The following is an 18,703-nucleotide window of genomic DNA, read 5'->3' as shown; positions in this document are numbered from 1 at the left end:
TTATTTCATGATTAGTTTTCACTCTTTAACTCCTCATCGCTCGTCTTCATCAGTTGTTCATCATCTGTTTGTCGTGTTTGTTTGTGTCAGACGTATTTAACTCCTTCCGATGTTCATCTATTCATTCATTTATTTATTTAATCATTAAGTCATTCTTTTATTCATTTGTTTAATAATTTACTCATTCAGTCATTCACTAGTTTAATGCATTAATTATTCTACATATTCATTCAGTCATTGATTTTATAAATTAATCATTCATGTATTAATTAACTGTTGATTCAGCAGCTCGTTTATTCTAAAAGATAATTATTCATTCACCTGCCTCCCACATTCATTAATACTGATTATTTTATGATAACTAGACACAACTAAATATCATTATTTGATCGTTTTATTAGTTTTTATCCATTGATTTACTGCTTTATAGTTATTTTGTCTTTTTCCATATTTTGATGCATACAGATTTTCTTTATAGATAATAACGTTATCGTACGTTTTCTGACTTCATAATAAAATAAGAAGATAAAGGAATATTTTCCATTTTTTAGTAAACACGTTTTATTTTTAGGCCTTTTGTTTCTTTTTATCTACAAATGTTTTGTACAAACTCTTCAAAAAGCATTTTTCAGCTGAAAAACGCAGGTTTGTATCAAACAGCAGAATAACTGCAGCCCATCGGGATCGTTGTTATGAATTATTTCTCCTGTTTTTTGTTCCTGCGGCAGGAATTCGCCTCGAGTTTGTCAAACCGATTAAAGACGTGACGGTGAAGGAGCGCGAAACGGCCGAGTTCAGCGTCGAGCTGTCGCACGATAACATCTCAGTGGTCTGGTACAAAAACGACGTCCGTCTGCACCCCAGCAAGGTGGTGCACATGTCGGATCACGGAAAGGTCCACACGCTGGCCTTCAAGGAGGTCACCATCGACGACACCTCCATGATCAAAGTGGAGGCCATGGACAAGACGGTGACCGCCATGCTCACCGTCATCGGTTAGTGTCTGAAACATGTTTGCTTCTTATTCCTACAGTTGTGATGTCGTCCTGCTGCAACAGACAGAAACATTTTATTGATGAATGTATATTATAATAGTCTAGACGCACTCTGATTGGCTCATTGTTCTCACTGTCGAAGGTACTTTTCTGTTTTAGTTGCTAATTATTGGACATTTGCTAATTAATGTTCCCTGCAACATGTGACCCAAACACCTGGTTGCTGCAGAGGGAGACCTGTACTTCACCACCAAGCTGCAGAACTACACGGCGGTGGAAAAGGACGAGGTGCAGCTGGTCTGCGAACTGAGCAAGGCCGTCGCCGACGTCAAATGGTTCAAGGACGGGAAGGAGATCACTCCCTCCAAGAACATCGCCATCAGCACCGACGGCAAGAAGCGCATCCTGACCGTCCGGAAGGCGGAGAAGGTCAACATCGGCGAGTACACCTGCGACTGCGGCTCCGACAAAACTACAGCCAACCTCAACATCGAAGGTAAATCCTGCAGATACGTGCCAGCGACAAACCAGTTTAAGATGGTCGAGTCACTCGAACGCCTCCAGAAAAGAGTGAAATCACTTTAGACTGACTGAGTTTTGTTTTTTTTGATGCCTGCAGAGCGCGACATCAAGATCGTTCGTCCGCTGTACAGCGTTGAGGTCACAGAGACGGAGACAGCCAAGTTTGAGACGGAGATATCGGAGGAGGACGTCCACGGAAACTGGAAACTGAAAGGAGAAGCTCTGCATCAGTCTGCTGTGAGTGCTGCTCTGCTCACTGAAACACGTCCTTTCTGCTTTCTGGGCTCGTATCTGTCAAACTTCTCAGAATCACTCCAGAGAATCATGCTGGAAGTTAATTTAGAGCTCAGAGCAGGATCCTCGGGCAGAGTGAGACGTCGCTCTGATGACGTGTTTGTTCTCACACATAGAAACACAAACAGCTTCATAGAATCTAAACAAACATAAATAAATAAAAACAGAAGTTAATGTGAAATCAGCTCCATAAAACTGCAGCCGCATGTTGCTGCGATGTCTTCCTGCTGTTCCTACATGACAGGAAATGATTATTTCTGTGGTGTCACAGTGTGAACAGGCTCTCTCATCTGAATAAATAATAATAATAATAATAATAATAATGATAATTTAAGACCTTGTAAAAATATTTGAATTGTTGTAATAAGTTGAGATTGATCAGTCTGAGCAGCCGGAGGGACGTGAACGTGTTCAGGATCAGTTTGATTCTGTTGCAAAGCTGCATGTTCATCATTACAACAACGTTTGTTCTCATCAAGCTTCGATAAAACATCTTCTTCTTCTCTCTCTGAACGTCTGCTGACAGCCCAGCTCAGAGTTTTTACTCCTCGTCCTGAAATAATGCGTCACTGTGAGAATGTTTGACATCAGGAGTGACGTCCTGCTCTGAGAGGTTTGATATTTACGGCTCCTGAATCCAAAAAGGAGGAAATGTGTGTTTTATTTTAGTTGACAGGGATTTCATTGGGTCCTTTAAGCTTCACAGCAGGAGATAAGAAGATGAGATGAAGTTTGGAGTTGAGTCTGAATGTTTGTTTTGCCGTCAGGATGTTGAGATGAAGGAGGAAGGAACCAAACACATGCTGATCCTGTATAACGTCCGTATGGACATGGCCGGAGGCGTCGATTTCTCGGCGGCCAACGCCAAATCCAACGCTCAGCTCCGAGTGAAAGGTGAGATCGTTTCCATGGTTACAGCTCATGTCATGTTTGTTGTTCTTCATCTTCATCATGTACTCTAATATTGTAGTCAGTGTTAGTCTGTCCTGTTTGCTGCAGCAGAGTGTGGTGTGTGTGTCTGAGAGTCCTCAGCCAATCAGGTCAGGCGGTTATTTTGGACACCTCAGACTTTATCTGAAGTGTGAGGCTGCTCTCTGATTGGAGGAACAGTAGCGTGACTCTCAGGCCGGCTCACTGTAGCTGAAGTCTGGAGTAAAACATGTCGTCTCTTTCAGCTCGCTCCATCAGCCTCCTGCAGCCTCTGAAGGACGTGACGGTGACGGCCGGAGAGACGGCGACCTTCGAGTGCCAGCTGTCGTACGAAGGCATCGAGGTGGAGTGGTTCCTCGGAGGACAGAAGATGGAAGCCAGCGACAGGGTGAGTCAACGCAGCTGCAAACGTCACGGAAAAACTCTCAAATCTTTGTTATCGTGTCTTAAATATCAACAAACGCGACAATCTCATTAATGTTGGAAACTGAATAAAACTGGTTGTTTAAAAAATGTAATTTCAGGTTAAAATGGAGGTTTTCCTGCATATTTAAAGGATTCAATTACAATGACTAATTCTAATTTTTACAGTATTTAATTTGGCAAAAACTGAAAATAAAAAAATAACAATAATTTATAACTAAAACTCACAGAAAGAGGCAGAATCGTGAAATAACTTCTTCCTCAGTTCTGTTCTTTTTAAACTGTAAATTTGAGTATTTCAGGATTTATTTAGACAAGTTTAATTTATTGAATGTATTTATAACAGAGACCAAATATAAAATACATTAATCTCAAAGAGAAAAGAAGCTTTGTACCAGATTTAGCTTGTAGCTGAACAGAAACAATAAAATCATCATCATCATCATCATCATCATCTTCACAGCCTGTTAACATCCACCAGAGAACATCTGGACGTCTCTGCAGGTTTTCAGATTCTTTAATAGATTTAAAAGAAAAAGCAGATTGAACACAGAACATGATCTCTGTTATTGACTCATCAGTATTCAGCTAGTTTCACCTCCTGCTCAGCAGCTCTTTGCCCAAAACACAGAAACATAACTGTCACTGTTCACGAGTCTGTTTTTATTTGAAAGGCAAGAGAACAGTAACAGTCGCTCAGGTGCGACGCTGCCGTTCCACAAGTTTAAGACTTTTCCAGAATTTAAATATGATTTTTCTTTATTCTAAGATGCTGGTTCTCATTTCAGTTACATGTTCATGGATCTAATTTCACAGTTTTAAATCAAGTTAGAAGCAAAAGATAAAACAATAACTTATTCTGATTTTTCCAGTTTTACGTCCAAAAATATAAAAAACTAATTATCAAGTTAAATGTAATGAACTTGTTTAAAGCATCAAGTGTTGTTTTGGTGATTGTTGTGCAGCTTTAGGAAAGAGAAGAAGAACAGCTGTAAAGACGTTTAACCTTTTCTACAGCGCTGCTGCTAAAAATAACCAGAGATAGCGAAGCTGACGCCGTTATCTGACACAGACTGAAACCACCTTATAAGTACATCAGCAGCCTCCAGAAAACACAGTTAAAAATATACAAACTGATTATTTCACCTTTACAATAAACCTCAGATCTCTAGAAAATGACTCCTGATTTCTTTTAGAAGCAGAAAAATCAGTTCTGTAGTTGATTAAAGTTTAGATTTTGATTTCTGTGGTGAAAGAAAAAGAAGTGACTGAAAACATCAGCGGTTACCATAGAAACAATAAAGACATGTGTTGCTTACTCGACAAAACTTCTTTAATTTCGTTCTCTGATTCCTAAAATCAAGTGAAAACATTCTGCCTGCGTAGTTTAAATCATTGATTAATAAGACAACAAAACTTGAAAATAATAATAATAATAATGATTTTTTTCACTTCTTTTAAGACAATAATTTTGATAATCAATAAATTGTTTGTGGCTCCAGTTTGATGATTTTCTTCTTTTCTCTGTTTTATATTAATTATGAATTGAATCAATATTACATCATACTGTAAAGTCTCATTATTTTAACATTCAACAAGCTGATTATTCAAAATTATAGTATTGATCAAATTTAGATTATATTTGACATGTTTTGGTTAAATCAGCTGGTTTAGTGAATAATGTGGACGTTTCCTCGGACAGTGTTTCCCTGTTGAGCTGCAGGTGGAAGTATAGTAACAAAAAGAGGAACTTTGGCACTAAAAAGACTGTAACGTTGAAAGATATCTACTTGATTTGACTCATTTGGACGCTGAAGCTTCATATTAGCTTCAGACTGTGGATTTTGTCCTCCATCACTTTCATTGTAAGGTCATTATGAAGGGATCTTCTAATGGTCAGTATGAACAGGAGGAATGATTACAGCAAGAAACACACTGACTGTTGGTTTAAAGGACCAGTGTGTAGGATTTAGTGGCATTTAGAGGTCCTCTCTAGAGCCAGTGTTTGGTTTGTCCAATCTGGGCTACTCTAGAAACATGGCGGCTCCGTGGAAGAGGACCCGCTCCCTCTGTAGATACAAAGGCTCATTCTAAGGTAGTAAAAACACAACAGTTCTTATTTCAGGTGATTGAACACTGATTAAAGCATACTGATGAATATTATATTTCTACCCACCTACTGGTCCTTCCTTTAACACTGAATGTAACTTCATAACGTAACATCATGTCATTCTAGACAGATATCTGTGATCAGGTCACATGACCTCCTCTGACGATTTTGGGTTTTGTGTTGTTTTTTGTCTCTGCAGGTGAAGACTCGAGTGGCGGGCCGAACTCATACTCTGACTATCAGAGACGTGAAGCTGTCGGAAGCCGGCGAGGTCAAACTGACCGCCAAAGACTTCGAGACTCAGGCTCAGCTCACCGTCAGGGGTGAGACACTGACACTTGTTCTGCGTCTGGTCAGCTCGACACTCTGAATAGGAGCTTCTGGTATATTTCCTGGTCTGTCTGTACTCAGTATTTGCTTTTTGGGTCCGTTCAGAGCCGCCGGTGGAGTTCACGAAGCCTCTGGAGGACCAGACAGTGGAGGAAGAAGCCACCGCCACGCTGGAGTGTGAAGTTTCCAGAGAGGGTGCAGAGGTACGATGGTTCAGAGAAGGAAAAGAGATCCACAAGTCCAAGAAGTACGACATGATTGTTGACGGCCGCAAGAGAGCGCTAATCATCCACGCCTGCAGTCCGGACGACGCCAAGATGTACACGTGTGACGCCAAGGAGTTCAAAACTTCCTGCTTCCTGGAGGTCACACGTAAGGATGAAACCGTTTTACTGTTTTATTCAAGTTTTGTTTGTAAGAGTTACAGCATGAATTAAAATGGACATTAAAATTAAAGTGTTATTACTATTATATATACATTTTTATCATTGCTAGCAGCGTGTTATAACAGAGTCGTCTTTGTGTTTTCAGCTCCTCATGTGGAGTTTACGAAGCCTTTGCAGGACGTGGAGGTCAAAGAGAAGGAATCTGCCAAGTTTGAATGTGAAGTGTCACGTGAGTCTGCCAAGGTGAGACCTAAAAATACTGAACAGTGAAATGTGTCAAAGTTTGTTGTTGTTCTGAGGTGTGGTTTAAAACAGGCGGGTCAATCTGGTAACGATCAACCAGATGGTCAGTTGACGGTCAAAGAGATTGACCTCCATGTCTGGATGTGGTCCTGCAGGTTCGCTGGTTCAAGGACGGCAGTGAGATCAGGAAAGGAAAGAAGTACGAGATCATTGCTAAGGGAGTCCAGAGAATCCTCATCGTCCACAAGTCGGTGTTTGACGATGAGGCTGAGTACGAATGTGACGCCAGGACGTCCAAGACCTCCGGCATGCTGACGGTCATCGGTGAGGCTCGTTGTTTCTCTGCTGCTATCAGAGAACATGTTTGTTACCACCAGCTGATTTTTAACCAAAATATTGGATTTGAACCTGTGATTTTGCATTCACATTCTTCCGTTTTACTTGAATTATTTTCGTAAGGTGTTTCCCATATTTTTGGAAATTTCCTCAAATTTCTTTGTTTTATCCAAACTTTCAGTGTCTGCATGAATATCTTTGTTGGGTTTTACCAACATTTGGGAGCTTCATGAATACTCGCATTTTTTGGAATTTGTTAAGGCTACACTGGACAAAGTTTAATATTTTAGTTATAAAAACACTCACATTTAACCCCAAACCCTAAAAACGAGACGTTTGCAGATTTTCCACAGTTTTAAAATGGTGGTGGATGCACTGATGCATCACCAGACCCCATGAACTTTCCTCTAGCACATTCAATTTTTTTTTTGGTTAAAATTTTGGGATTTTTATCCAAAGCTATTGCTGTTTAGCTCTTTGTCTGAATGTTTTTGTTGTATCTCACAATAATTTGGAGGTTTTTACCAACAGTAGATAGGCCTGAGTTTTACTAGTCCCTGCCCACATTAACCTCCATTGTTGCTGCCGCTGTGTGATTCTTCACAGAGGAGGCTGCCAGGTTCACCAAGAACCTGTCCAACGTGGAGGGCACAGAAACAGACAGCGTGAAGATGATCTGCGAGGTGTCGAAGGCCAGCGCCGACGTCACCTGGTATCGAGGAGACGAGGAGCTGCCGGAGGGCGGCCGCTACGAGCAGATCATGGACGGACGCAAGAGGATCCTGATCATCCAGGACCTGAGGATGGAGGACGGCGGAGAGTACAACTGCAGGCTGAGTCCCACCATCAAGACGTCCGCTACGCTGAAACTCAAGGGTACAAACACATCATCATATGTGCTCAACAGTGGAAAATGAAGCATCCGCAGAATCTTCATTCGTTCTCTTTCTCTTCTTCCTCTTACCAGAACTGGCGGCTGAGTTCATCGCCAGGCCGCAGAACCAGGAGGTGGTGGAGGGTGAGAAGGCCGAGTTCACCTGCTCCGTCTCCAAGGAAACCTACGAGGTGAAATGGTTCAGAGGTGACAAGGAGGTGGAATCCGGGGACAAGTACACTATTGTCAGTGAAGGAAAGAGAAGAGCTCTTATTGTGAAAAATTGTGTGCTGAAGGATGAGGGAGGCTACGTTGCCCACATCGGCAGCGTTACAGCCTCAGCCGATCTGTATGTGATTGGTAAGACCCTTGTTTATTCCCCTCATCTTGTTTTAATTAACCCAAATGTCAGAGTGCACATTTGTTTTTGACATGTGTTTGTATTTTATTGCAGAAAAACTGAGGATCATCACACCGATTAAAGACACAGAGGTGAAGGAGGGAAGCGAGATTGACTTCAACTGCGAGACGAACGTGGAGGGAGCGAAGGCCAAGTGGCTGAAGAATGAGGAGACCATATTTGAGAGCAGCAAGTACATGATGGTTCAGAGGGACAACGTCTTCTCCCTGAGGATCAGAGATGCCCAGAAGGCCGACGAGGCCAGCTACACCATCAGCCTGACCAATCACAGAGGAGAGCACGCCAAGAGCACCGCCAGCGCTAAAGTGACAGGTAAATAATGTGAACGCCTCTTCATTTCAGCTCATTCAGTCAGTTGAAGACTAGTGCATGTTCAAAAGTATGTGGCCATCTAGACATTGTAGTAATCTGATGCTACCTCTGGGAAGAGTTTCCACAACATTTTGGAACATGGCTACAGATGTTGGGTGAAAAGTTGCGGCTCACAGTTCATCACGAAGGTGCTGGATGGGGCTGAGGTCAGGGCTCGTTGCAGGCCAGATCTTTATGGAGCTGGCTTTGTGCACAGGGACACAAAGCTGGAAGAACACTGTTGTGTAAAACGTTGCCGTGTACTGCGGCATTAAGATTTCTCTTTACTGGAACTAAGAGGCCAAAACTGGAGAAATTGACCCAGAAATAAAGTATACTCGAGGATGTGAACAAAATATATCCATAAACTAATCATCCAATCACTTTTTATGATTCGTGTGGCAACAAAGGCCAAGAAATACCTGAGAGTTATACAGCACACAGCTGACTCATCCCTACACTGCAAAAAATCTACTGAACTTATTTACTTCTTTATTCAAACCAGACATGAATCATACACATTTCTGCCAAGAAGACTCAGAATTTGTCATTAAAAAAGTGAATTCTTCAAAGTGAAAAAAAAATTGCAAATAATTTATGTATTTGCAGTTTTGTAGATTAGTGAGTACAGTGGTCTTATGTCTTGAAACAAATAAAATAAGGGTAATGTGGAGAAATTGTTTTCCCTATTTCTAATAGAAATTAATTTCTTTCTGGGGTTTTCTCATCCAGTTTCACTTCACTTTTATAATTCTGGTGCTGATTCAGAGGTCTGGAAGCTGCACCAACAGTGATTATAAACCAGCTAACATGAACAAGATGTCACACTGAAGAATGAAGTGAAAATACAGTCTTAATTAGTCTTTTGTAAGTTGTTTCTTAAATATTTTTGGAACAAGTAGAAATACCTTAAAAATGTTGAATCATTCCGGCTCATTGGCGGACACTTGTCTTGTTTTAAATGAAGGGTCAGTATGGAACCAAACAACTTCAGATTTTATGTTGAGTACAATCTGCCATAAAAAAAAATAAAAAAAACATGTATTCACTCTATTTCCTCCATGTGACTCCACAGAGGAGAAGCTGAAGTTCCTGGAGCCCATTGAGGACATTGAGACTCAGGAGAAGAAGACCATCAGCTTCATGTGCAAGGTGAACCGGCCCGAGGTGACAGTGAAGTGGATGAAGGCCGGCCAGGAGGTGACACTCAGCAAACGCATCGTCTACAGAGCCGACGGCCTCAAACACACCCTGACCATCAAGGACTGTGTGATGGACGATGAGGGCGAGTACACCGCTGTGGTCGGTGATGACAAGTGTGCGGCTGAGCTGATCATCAGCGAGGCGCCGACAGACTTCACCACACATCTCAAAGATCAGACCATCACTGAGTTTGAGGACGCCGAGTTCACCTGCAAGCTGTCCAAGGAGAAAGCTACCGTCAAGTGGTACAGGAATGGACGAGAGATCAGAGAAGGACCGAGGTAACAACTGGACTTAAAGTCACACATCACTTACCCACAACAATCTTAGAGCATTTTAAAAACGGTTCTGGTTTTATGTTTTTGCAGATATCACATGGAAAAAGAAGGCAAGACATGCAGACTAATCATCAAGGTGTGCAGACCTGATGATGAATGTGAATACGCCTGTGGTGTGGAAGAAAGGAGGACCAGAGCAAGACTTTTTGTTGAAGGTAAATACTTAATTTGTCTTCTTCATTTTCACAGAGTAAATATTTCTCTTTTCAACCCTCACAAGCGATGTGTTTTTCTGTCCTCCAGAGACCCCAGTGGAGATCGTCAGACCTCCACAGGATGTGTTTGAACCTCCAGGCTCGGACATTGTGTTCGAGGTGGAGCTCAACAAGGATAGAGTGGAAGTTAAGTGGATGAGGAACAACATGATAATTGTCCAGGGAGACAAATACCAGATGATCAGTGAGGGTAAAGTCCACAGACTGCAGGTCTGTGAGATAAGACCTCGAGACCAAGGAGAGTACAGGATTGTGGCCAAAGACAAGGACGCCAGAGCCAAGCTTGAGCTGGCAGGTGAGTCACCACAGCACTACAAATTTACCCTGAGATCATTCAAGAAGAAAAGTGAACTCCCGAATCACTGAGACCATTGATTTTATCTCCTCTGCAGCCGTTCCAAAGATCAAAACCACCGACCAGAACTTGGTGACAGACGCTGGCAAGCCCTTCGTCATGACCGTACCATACGACGCCTACCCTCGCGCAGACGCTGAGTGGTTCTTTGTGGGCGCCAGTCTGCCCGTCCAGAACATTGACACCTCCCACGATAAGACAGAGTACCGTCTGAAGAGCCCCAGCAAGGAGGACCAAGGTAGATACAAGGTGGTTATCAAGAACAAGCATGGAGAAGGAGAAGCATTCATCAACCTGGATGTGATTGGTGAGTCAAGGGATTAAATTAATCTGACTGGGTGTTTGGATTAGTATTATAACAGCATACTGAATTTTATATCTCAAAGTTCCTAAGTTTCATGTTGATGGTTGCTAGATGTCCCCGGACCTGTCAAGAACCTGAGAGTGGTCGACACAGCTGACGGTGAGGTCAGTTTGGCCTGGGAGGAGCCAGAGAGTGATGGTGGAAGCAAGATCGTTGCGTACGTGGTGGAGAGACGAGATGTGAAGCGTAAGACCTGGACGCTGGCTACAGACCGTGCTGACATTCCAGAGTACTGTGTCAGTGGTCTCCGAAAAGATTCCAAGTATCTGTTCAGAGTGTGCGCCCGTAACCGAGTCGGCAGTGGCCCTGTCGTTTCCACCGAGGATGCTGTCCAGGCAAAGAACAAGTTTGGTAAGCAGTGCCTAAAAGTCCTTAAGTACATCTACAACACCTTTGACATTGACACACTTAAATCCAAATCAAAACCATTTATGTGGGTGTTTTCCTGTGCCAGACGTGCCCGATGCTCCGGAGAACGTTGCAGTAGGTGTGGTGAACAGGTTTGGTGCCACCGTCCACTGGGAGCCTCCTAAGTTCGACGGCGGCTCCGAGATTACCAACTATGTGATCGAGCTCCGCGACAGAACCGCTGTGAAGTGGGAGGCGGCCATGGTCTGTGGCGCCAGCGACCGCTCAGCCACTCTGAATGATGTGGTGGAGAACAAGGAGTACATCTTCAGAGTTCGAGCCGAGAACAAAGCTGGCGTTGGCAGGCCCAGCGCTGCCACCAACCCTGTCAAGATCATGGATCCCATTGGTGAGTTAAAAGCAGTGGTTTGGAATTTTGGCTCTGCTCATTGTTTGTTCTGACACCAAAAAATAAAAAGTATCAAACAGAAATTAAATTTATTTAACTGGAACTTTTGTGTTGTGGCTGCAGAGAGGCCAAGCCCACCTCTGAACCTGAACTTCAGTGACCAAACCAAAGAGGCAGTCACACTCACCTGGGAGACACCCACCAGCAACGGCGGCAGCATGATCACCGGCTACATCATCGAGAAGTGCGATGATGGCACTGACAAATGGCTTCGCTGCAACGCTAGACTGTGCCCAGACCTCTCCTACCGGGTACAGAGCTCACCCAATAGTCCTGCCTTTTAATTATCATTGTCTATACGTGACAAAAATAGTTTGTTGGCAATTAAATTTATCATCCACTTAACAGATTTCCTCCACTATCAACTGATCTTTGATGTTTATCTGTTGTTGTTCACTGTTTGATATCTGACTGTTGCTGTTGTTTTGTGCAGGTGTCCGGTCTGAAACATGGTCAGAAGTACCTCTACAGAGTTTGTGCTGAGAATGCAGCCGGTGTCTCCGATCCAGCTGAGCAACTCGGACCGCTGCTTGCTGATGACCCTCATGGTACAGTTGAACCAAAGAGATCAGGACATATTTCTTTCATTTGTTATTCTTTCCCCTTTCTTTCTTTATTTGCACTGATTGCACTGATTAAGTCCACTACATGGCAGTATAACTTCTTGACCAACTACCTTACGACAATGAAACCATTAATATTTTTCTCTCTTGGCAGTCGGTCCAACCATTGACCTGAGTGCCTTCAGGAACGGCCTGGAGGTGATCGTCCCTCACCCTCTCACCATCAGAGTCCCCATCACTGGATACCCAACCCCCATCCCCAAGTGGACCTTCAGTGAGAAGGAGCTGACCACTGCGGATGAGCGTGTCTCCATGGTGACGAAGCCCACATACACAGAGCTGACGGTCACACCGAGTGTCCGTCCGGACAAAGGCACCTACACCCTTCAGCTGGAGAATGACGTGTCCTCCGTCTCCGGAGAGATTGAGGTCAACGTTATCGGTAACAATATCTCTTTGATTTAAATATACATTTCATAATAATATGTAGTAATTTCATGAAAAGTTGACTTATTTTGGTCCAAACGAATGGAAGATTCTTTTTCATCTACTTTTCATTAACTTTCCTTTCTTACACCCCGTCTCCCCTATTCTTGTTAGTGTACAAAGATGTGTAATTTCATGTTTGTTTTCCCAGCATGCCCCAGTGCTCCTAAGGACTTCAAGGTGGCTGAGGTGACCCGACACCATGTCCACCTGATGTGGGAGGCTCCTGAGCATGATGGAGGAAGTCCAGTCACCCACTACCAGATCGAGAAGAGAGAAGTGTCTCGCAAGACCTGGGCCAAGGTACGTCTGAGTGTTTACCTTTAGTGCTGTCAAAGAAGCAACATGATCGATCCTTCATAGCTTCAGCAGCTGTGTCTTTTGAATGCAGGGCTTGTAAAAGACTTTGAACATGTACCTGTTCAGAGTCTGAGACTAAAACTGAAGTCAAAGTGAAGTTTAGTGGTGCAGCTAATACATACAAAGTCAAAGCAAAAATGCAGTTAAACATGAATTTGCTTGCAAAAGCCAATCAGTGTTGGGCTTCCATATTTTCACAGGTGATGACATATTTATTGTTTATTGAGACATACTATAGCAAAAAAAGAGGGCCTTAGCAAAACTACTGAAAACTGAAAAAACTCTGGAGGCACAAAGTACCAGTAAGTACGGTGACTTTGGTCATTGCTAATGGCAGAGATAAATGCTGCTAAGGTGTGTTGTAGTTATGGACATAACCCATACATACAATATAAACTCTGCAGCTGCCAAATTTGCATGAATAAATTCAGCAAACATTATCTTTTCATTGTCTGAACACACTTTTACAGCCTTGTATGCACCTTTCCTACCAAAAACAAAACAAACAAACAATAGAAGCTGTGACATTTCTTGTGACTTTTACTTTTACAGTTTACTTTGAAGTAGGGATCAAATTAGCTTTAAAGTCACAGAAACTGAGGTCCAGAGTGGATCAAAAGGCAGTGATTAATGCAGCGCTGATGAAAATGAGTGGAACTCCCTCTGTTGTAGCTTCTGTGCTCATATGTTGTGGTGACTTTTATTTTTGTCCAGGTGGCCACCGGCGTCATGGACCTGGAGCACACAGTCACGGACGTGATAGAAGGAAAGGAGTATCTGTTCAGTGTCACCGCCTGCAACAAGTGTGGACCCGGAGAGCCAGCCTACATCGACGAGCCCGTCAATGTCTCCTCTCCTGCCAGTGAGTATTTAGTCTGCTAATGTGAAATTAAAGCAACTCTACTCTCACATCACCTCCCTGTGTCAAAAAATAGGTGCAGCTCAAAACCTTGTTCTGTTTTAGATGTGATTAGATATGAAGATTTCGACAAATATCCACAATTTTTCTCTCCTCTTCAGCTGTACCTGATCCTCCTGAGAACCTGAAGTGGCGTGATAAGAGCGGCAAGACCATCTTCTTGTCCTGGGAGCCTCCAAAGTACGATGGTGGTGCCCCGGTCAAAGGCTACGTGGTGGACAAGTGTCAGCGTGGTACCGACAAGTGGGAACCCTGTTGTGACCCTGTTCCTGAGCTGAAGTACGACTAAATCTGAGGAGCCATTCACGAACAATTTTCTCGGGCCCGTTTGTAATTTATGTCCTGTTCTGTATTTTTGACAGTTGTATATGATATTTCTTTGTGCTTATAGGTTCCAGGTGACGGGCCTGATCGAGGGCCAGTGGTACGCCTACAGAGTCAGAGCTGTCAACAAGCTGGGAGCTAGTCGACCCTGCAGGGCCACTGATGAGATCCAAGCTGTCGACCCTAAAGGTAGATTACAAGAAAAACTGAAAGAAATGTTGAAATTCTGACATAATTTACGACTCAAAAAGGCAATGTTGGAATTGGAATTACATATGAAATATTATTGAAAATGTAAAAAGTTTTTTTATACTGTTATTATTTAATAGTACAAATCCAGACCTGATCTCTGTGGACTACAGCCTGATTTCTGAACATATCATCATATTCAAACTTCACTGGTTTTTTAGGAAGAGGCAACGTAGCAATGGGAAGTTATGGGAAATAACTGTACTTTCACTCAATGTAAGAGAAAAAATAAAAACCTGTTTCACATTCAGATTCTTCAGACCTATTCATCAATGTCAGATAATGATGTCACTATATAGACAAATATTTCTCAGTTGTACGAGAATGAATAACCTTTTTATGAGTAATAACTGCTGACTAAGAGAATGGGATCAGAATTGGACAGGATTTGCAAAATCAAAAGTCATTGGGTCGTGATTGGGGATGGGGAAAACAGGAAAAAAATATAAATAAAGGAATTTCAGCACAAAAGAATAAAACTGACTTTCTTTAAAATTCAAACAGAGCCTCCAGAGATCCAGCTGGACGTGAAGCTGCTGGCTGGTCTGACCCACAGGGCAGGGACCAAGATCGAGCTCCCCGCCGAGGTCAAAGGAAAACCCGAACCCCGGGTGAAGTGGACCAAGGCTGATCTGGTCCTGAGGGCTGATGACCGCATCAACATCGACACACAGCCGGGACACTCCAAGCTATCCATTGGCAACACCACCAGAGGAGACACTGCCACCTACATCATCGAGGCAGTCAACACCTGCGGACGTGCCACCGCTACAATTGATGTCAACATCCTAGGTACAGAGGCTGTCTTTTATCTAGAAAACGTACACCTAACCTGCTGTCTTATCCTTAGCCAAACAGTTAATCACCCCGCAAATGACCCAGTGGACTTCTTTTTGTTTTTTTAGCATTATGCTTGTTCTTTTCAGATTTCATATGAAGATTTTTAGAGTTGTACACTGAAGGTTTTGCTCTGGTCTTCAGAGGAATTATTGGATGGTTTAGGCAGCAAAGTGTAGCTTCCAATTTCAAGTTAAGTGTTAGCATGTAAGAAAGACGTCTCAGTTCATAAACGGAAACAAATTTTCAGAGATTAGGTAATGTGCAAATAGTGCAAAGTCTGAGCAAAAATGTGTAGGCTGATTACATTTTGGCCATATTGAGGTGAATGCCTCTGTCTCTTTAAATTCTAGATATATTCTAGACATTTTTAGATCTTGAAAATCAAGAACATAAACTATGGCCTTTTAAGACTTGTTAAGGATTCCAGAAACCATATTATGGTGTAATTCTCCAAAGGGTTGACTGAAGGTTTACATCATTTCAGACCTTTAGCAGGACGAACTTCCAACAAGATGACATGTTGCATGAGACCAACAAAACAGAGACATAATTTTCACATTTTTGTCTCCTCCTCTCCAGATAAACCCGGCCCACCAGCCGCTTTCGACATCTCAGAGATCACCAACGAATCGTGTGTCCTGGATTGGAACCCTCCACGGGATGACGGCGGCTCGCCAATCACCAACTACATTGTGGAATGTCGGCAGATGGACAAAGAGGAGTGGGTGAAGCTGTCGGCCACTGTGAAACACACCACGTTCAAGGCCCACAAGCTCACCCCTATGAAGGAGTACGTCTTCAGGGTCAGCGCTGAGAACCAGTATGGCATCGGAGAACCTGCAGAGCACGTGCCAATCATTGCAAAATACTCATTCGGTAAGATTTACACTCAGTCTAATTCAGTCCCTTTTGAAGACTTTATGTAGGAGAAATATAAACATCCAATGAGAATACTTTTCTGCCTGTTTCAGATCCTCCTGGTCCACCAACCAGAGTTACTCCCTCCGACATCGCCAAGGACGCCGTGACACTGACCTGGTTTGAGCCAGATGAGGACGGTGGTAGTCCCATCACTGGATACTGGATCGAGAAGTTTGATCCGGACAGCGACAAGTGGATCAGATGCAACAAACTGCCAATCAAAGACACGACCTACAGGTTAACAATCAGCTGACACATTACACAAACAATGATGAAAATGCACCAGCCAGTGAGTAGAGAGCTGTTTATTTGTGAGCAAAATGTGTAAATATTTTTCTAACTCTGCTGCTGGGTGGCTGCAGGGTGAAGGGACTCCCCACAAAGAAGAAGTACCGCTTCCGGGTTCTGGCTGAGAATCTGGCTGGACCTGGAAAACCAAGCACAGAGACTGACCCCATCCTCATCAAAGATCCTATTGGTATGTCTCAACGTCAAACAGTCAATATCTTTGTTGTATCAATAATGAAATTATTAAGAATAAACAGATTTGTGGAATCAAATTATTGTAATAAAACTGCACTCTTCCTCAGATCCTCCATGGGCTCCTGGTAAACCTGTTATCAGGGAAATTGCCAAGACCTCGGCCTTGCTGGCATGGACCAGACCGGAGCATGATGGTGGGGCTAAGATTGAGGGCTACATTATTGAGTTCCAGAAAACCGGAAGTGAGGAGTGGATCCGCATTGCCGAGGACATTCCTCAGACCGAGCACCAGCTGCAGGGCCTGATGGAGAAGCAGGAGTACTCCTTCAGGGTCAAGGCTGTCAACAAGGCAGGCGAGAGCGAACCCAGTGAGCCCAGCGACCCTGTGGTCTGCAAGGAGAGACTCTGTAAGCTTCAATTTAGGTTTCTGAGAGTGTAGTATGCTTTTAGGTCTTGTTACTAGCACCTTGACTTTATCCAGTGGGCCATTGAAAGGGTCTCGTAAGTCTAATTTCATGTTCAAGTAACGTTAAAGTGGACCTGAAAATTGTTGAAACTGGTGTTACACAACCTTGTATTTTCAAAATGTCAGCTTTCATGCTTTATTTTGTATCATCAATTTTACTCATAGTTTGTTAGAGATAAAGAACCAACAGTGCATGACTTCCAACCCATTTTTACCTGTTTCCGTTCGACAGATCCCCCGTCTGCCCCTCAGTGGCTGGAGGTGGCCAACATCACCAAGGTCAGTGCTGACTTGAAGTGGCAGGCTCCCAGCACTGATGGAGGCTCTCCCATCACCAACTACGTGGTGGAGAAGAGGGACGTTAGGCGGAAGGCCTGGCAGACTGTTGACACCACTGTCAAGGAGCTCAAGTACACTGTGACTCCTCTAAATGAAGGATCGCTCTACGTGTTCCGCGTCGCTGCTGAGAACGCCGTGGGGATGGGTGAATTCTGCGAGCTGGAGGACGCCGTACTCGCCAAAGACACTTTCAGTAAGTTATGAACAGTTCTTCGTTTTGGTGTTTTCAGCTGCTTCTCAAAACATTCTCAGTGTTGGTTTTTCCTTTTTCCTTCCTTATTTTCCACTCTTAAGTTAAAGCTTCAGCTCTGACTGAGCTGTCTCAACTCTGAATATTTTTGACCCCATCATCCCACATATGTCGACAATTACTGGACATATTTTCTTGACATTTACTGTAAATATCCCTGATCCATTGATTCTTAATGATTTTCGGGACCCCCTGATCTTTCCTGTTGTGCTACCCTTAGGACAAAGTTTCCATTTTTAGCACCATGCCTGGTAATAGCCAAATCATCAGTATGTTAAACACTGCAGCGTATAGGGAATGCTAGTAGGGCTTAAGACTATCAGTATTGGTTTTTAAAGGTCCAGTGTGTAGAATTCAGTGGCATCTAGTGGAATGGACTTTGCAGAAATGGAATAAAATATTCATAAATGTTTTAATTAGTGTATAATCACCTGAAAATAAGAATCGTTGTGTTTTGTTATCTTAGAATAAGCCCTCTATATCTGCATAGGGAGCGGGTCCTCTTCCACAGAGGCTGCCATGTTTTCGAGGGTTTGGTGGCCACTGTAGGTTCTCTTACACACTTAGAAGGGGGGGGGGTGGTTTCAGTTGGTTGCAATCCGCAACCTCACTGCTAGATGCTAATAAATCCTACAAACTGGACCTTTAAGTCTCTGAGCTGCAAAGAAAAGAAGGTAAAGAAAACTTGTCTGTCTGGTATCAACATTAATGTTTGTTGTTGTTCTCTACAGCAACTCCTGGACCTCCTTACGCCCTGACGGTGGTAGAGGTCACCAAGAGACACGTGGAGCTGAAGTGGGAACCTCCCAAGAGCAATGGTGGAAGACCCATAACCAAGTAAGACAACAAAAATCTGTAAACTACTGTGTAGACTGCTATGAGACGATGTACATAACAAAATATCAAAGGAAGGATATCCTGGGTAAAAAGACCATGAAATTCAGTCACCATGCAGAATTTTGAAATCTGCTCAAATGTTTAAAATTATCATCTCAT

General features: G+C 43.1%; 1 protein-coding gene across 1 annotated transcript in view; it reads left to right on the top strand.

Annotated features, from left to right (window-relative positions):
- The window catches only part of LOC121907573 (titin-like), a 214,293-nt gene that overhangs the window by 102,449 nt on the left and 93,141 nt on the right, over nucleotides 1-18,703 (top strand). The window contains 32 exon segments of the mRNA XM_042427209.1: nucleotides 729-995; nucleotides 1,225-1,491; nucleotides 1,615-1,754; nucleotides 2,579-2,705; nucleotides 2,987-3,129; nucleotides 5,474-5,597; nucleotides 5,710-5,976; nucleotides 6,136-6,233; nucleotides 6,389-6,557; nucleotides 7,176-7,445; nucleotides 7,537-7,803; nucleotides 7,898-8,176; nucleotides 9,291-9,699; nucleotides 9,787-9,911; nucleotides 10,000-10,266; nucleotides 10,364-10,633; nucleotides 10,742-11,041; nucleotides 11,145-11,447; nucleotides 11,571-11,758; nucleotides 11,941-12,055; nucleotides 12,225-12,512; nucleotides 12,708-12,859; nucleotides 13,631-13,778; nucleotides 13,937-14,114; nucleotides 14,227-14,348; nucleotides 14,913-15,200; nucleotides 15,828-16,124; nucleotides 16,220-16,406; nucleotides 16,532-16,647; nucleotides 16,760-17,059; nucleotides 17,351-17,650; nucleotides 18,439-18,544. Coding sequence (XP_042283143.1) covers nucleotides 729-995; nucleotides 1,225-1,491; nucleotides 1,615-1,754; nucleotides 2,579-2,705; nucleotides 2,987-3,129; nucleotides 5,474-5,597; nucleotides 5,710-5,976; nucleotides 6,136-6,233; nucleotides 6,389-6,557; nucleotides 7,176-7,445; nucleotides 7,537-7,803; nucleotides 7,898-8,176; nucleotides 9,291-9,699; nucleotides 9,787-9,911; nucleotides 10,000-10,266; nucleotides 10,364-10,633; nucleotides 10,742-11,041; nucleotides 11,145-11,447; nucleotides 11,571-11,758; nucleotides 11,941-12,055; nucleotides 12,225-12,512; nucleotides 12,708-12,859; nucleotides 13,631-13,778; nucleotides 13,937-14,114; nucleotides 14,227-14,348; nucleotides 14,913-15,200; nucleotides 15,828-16,124; nucleotides 16,220-16,406; nucleotides 16,532-16,647; nucleotides 16,760-17,059; nucleotides 17,351-17,650; nucleotides 18,439-18,544 — 6,877 coding nt within the window.

This window comes from Thunnus maccoyii, chromosome 11 (assembly GCF_910596095.1).
Source record: "Thunnus maccoyii chromosome 11, fThuMac1.1, whole genome shotgun sequence".
NCBI lineage: Eukaryota > Metazoa > Chordata > Actinopteri > Scombriformes > Scombridae > Thunnus > Thunnus maccoyii.
Note: the sequence above shows the minus strand (reverse complement) of the source record. Positions and strands in the feature narration are given on the sequence as shown.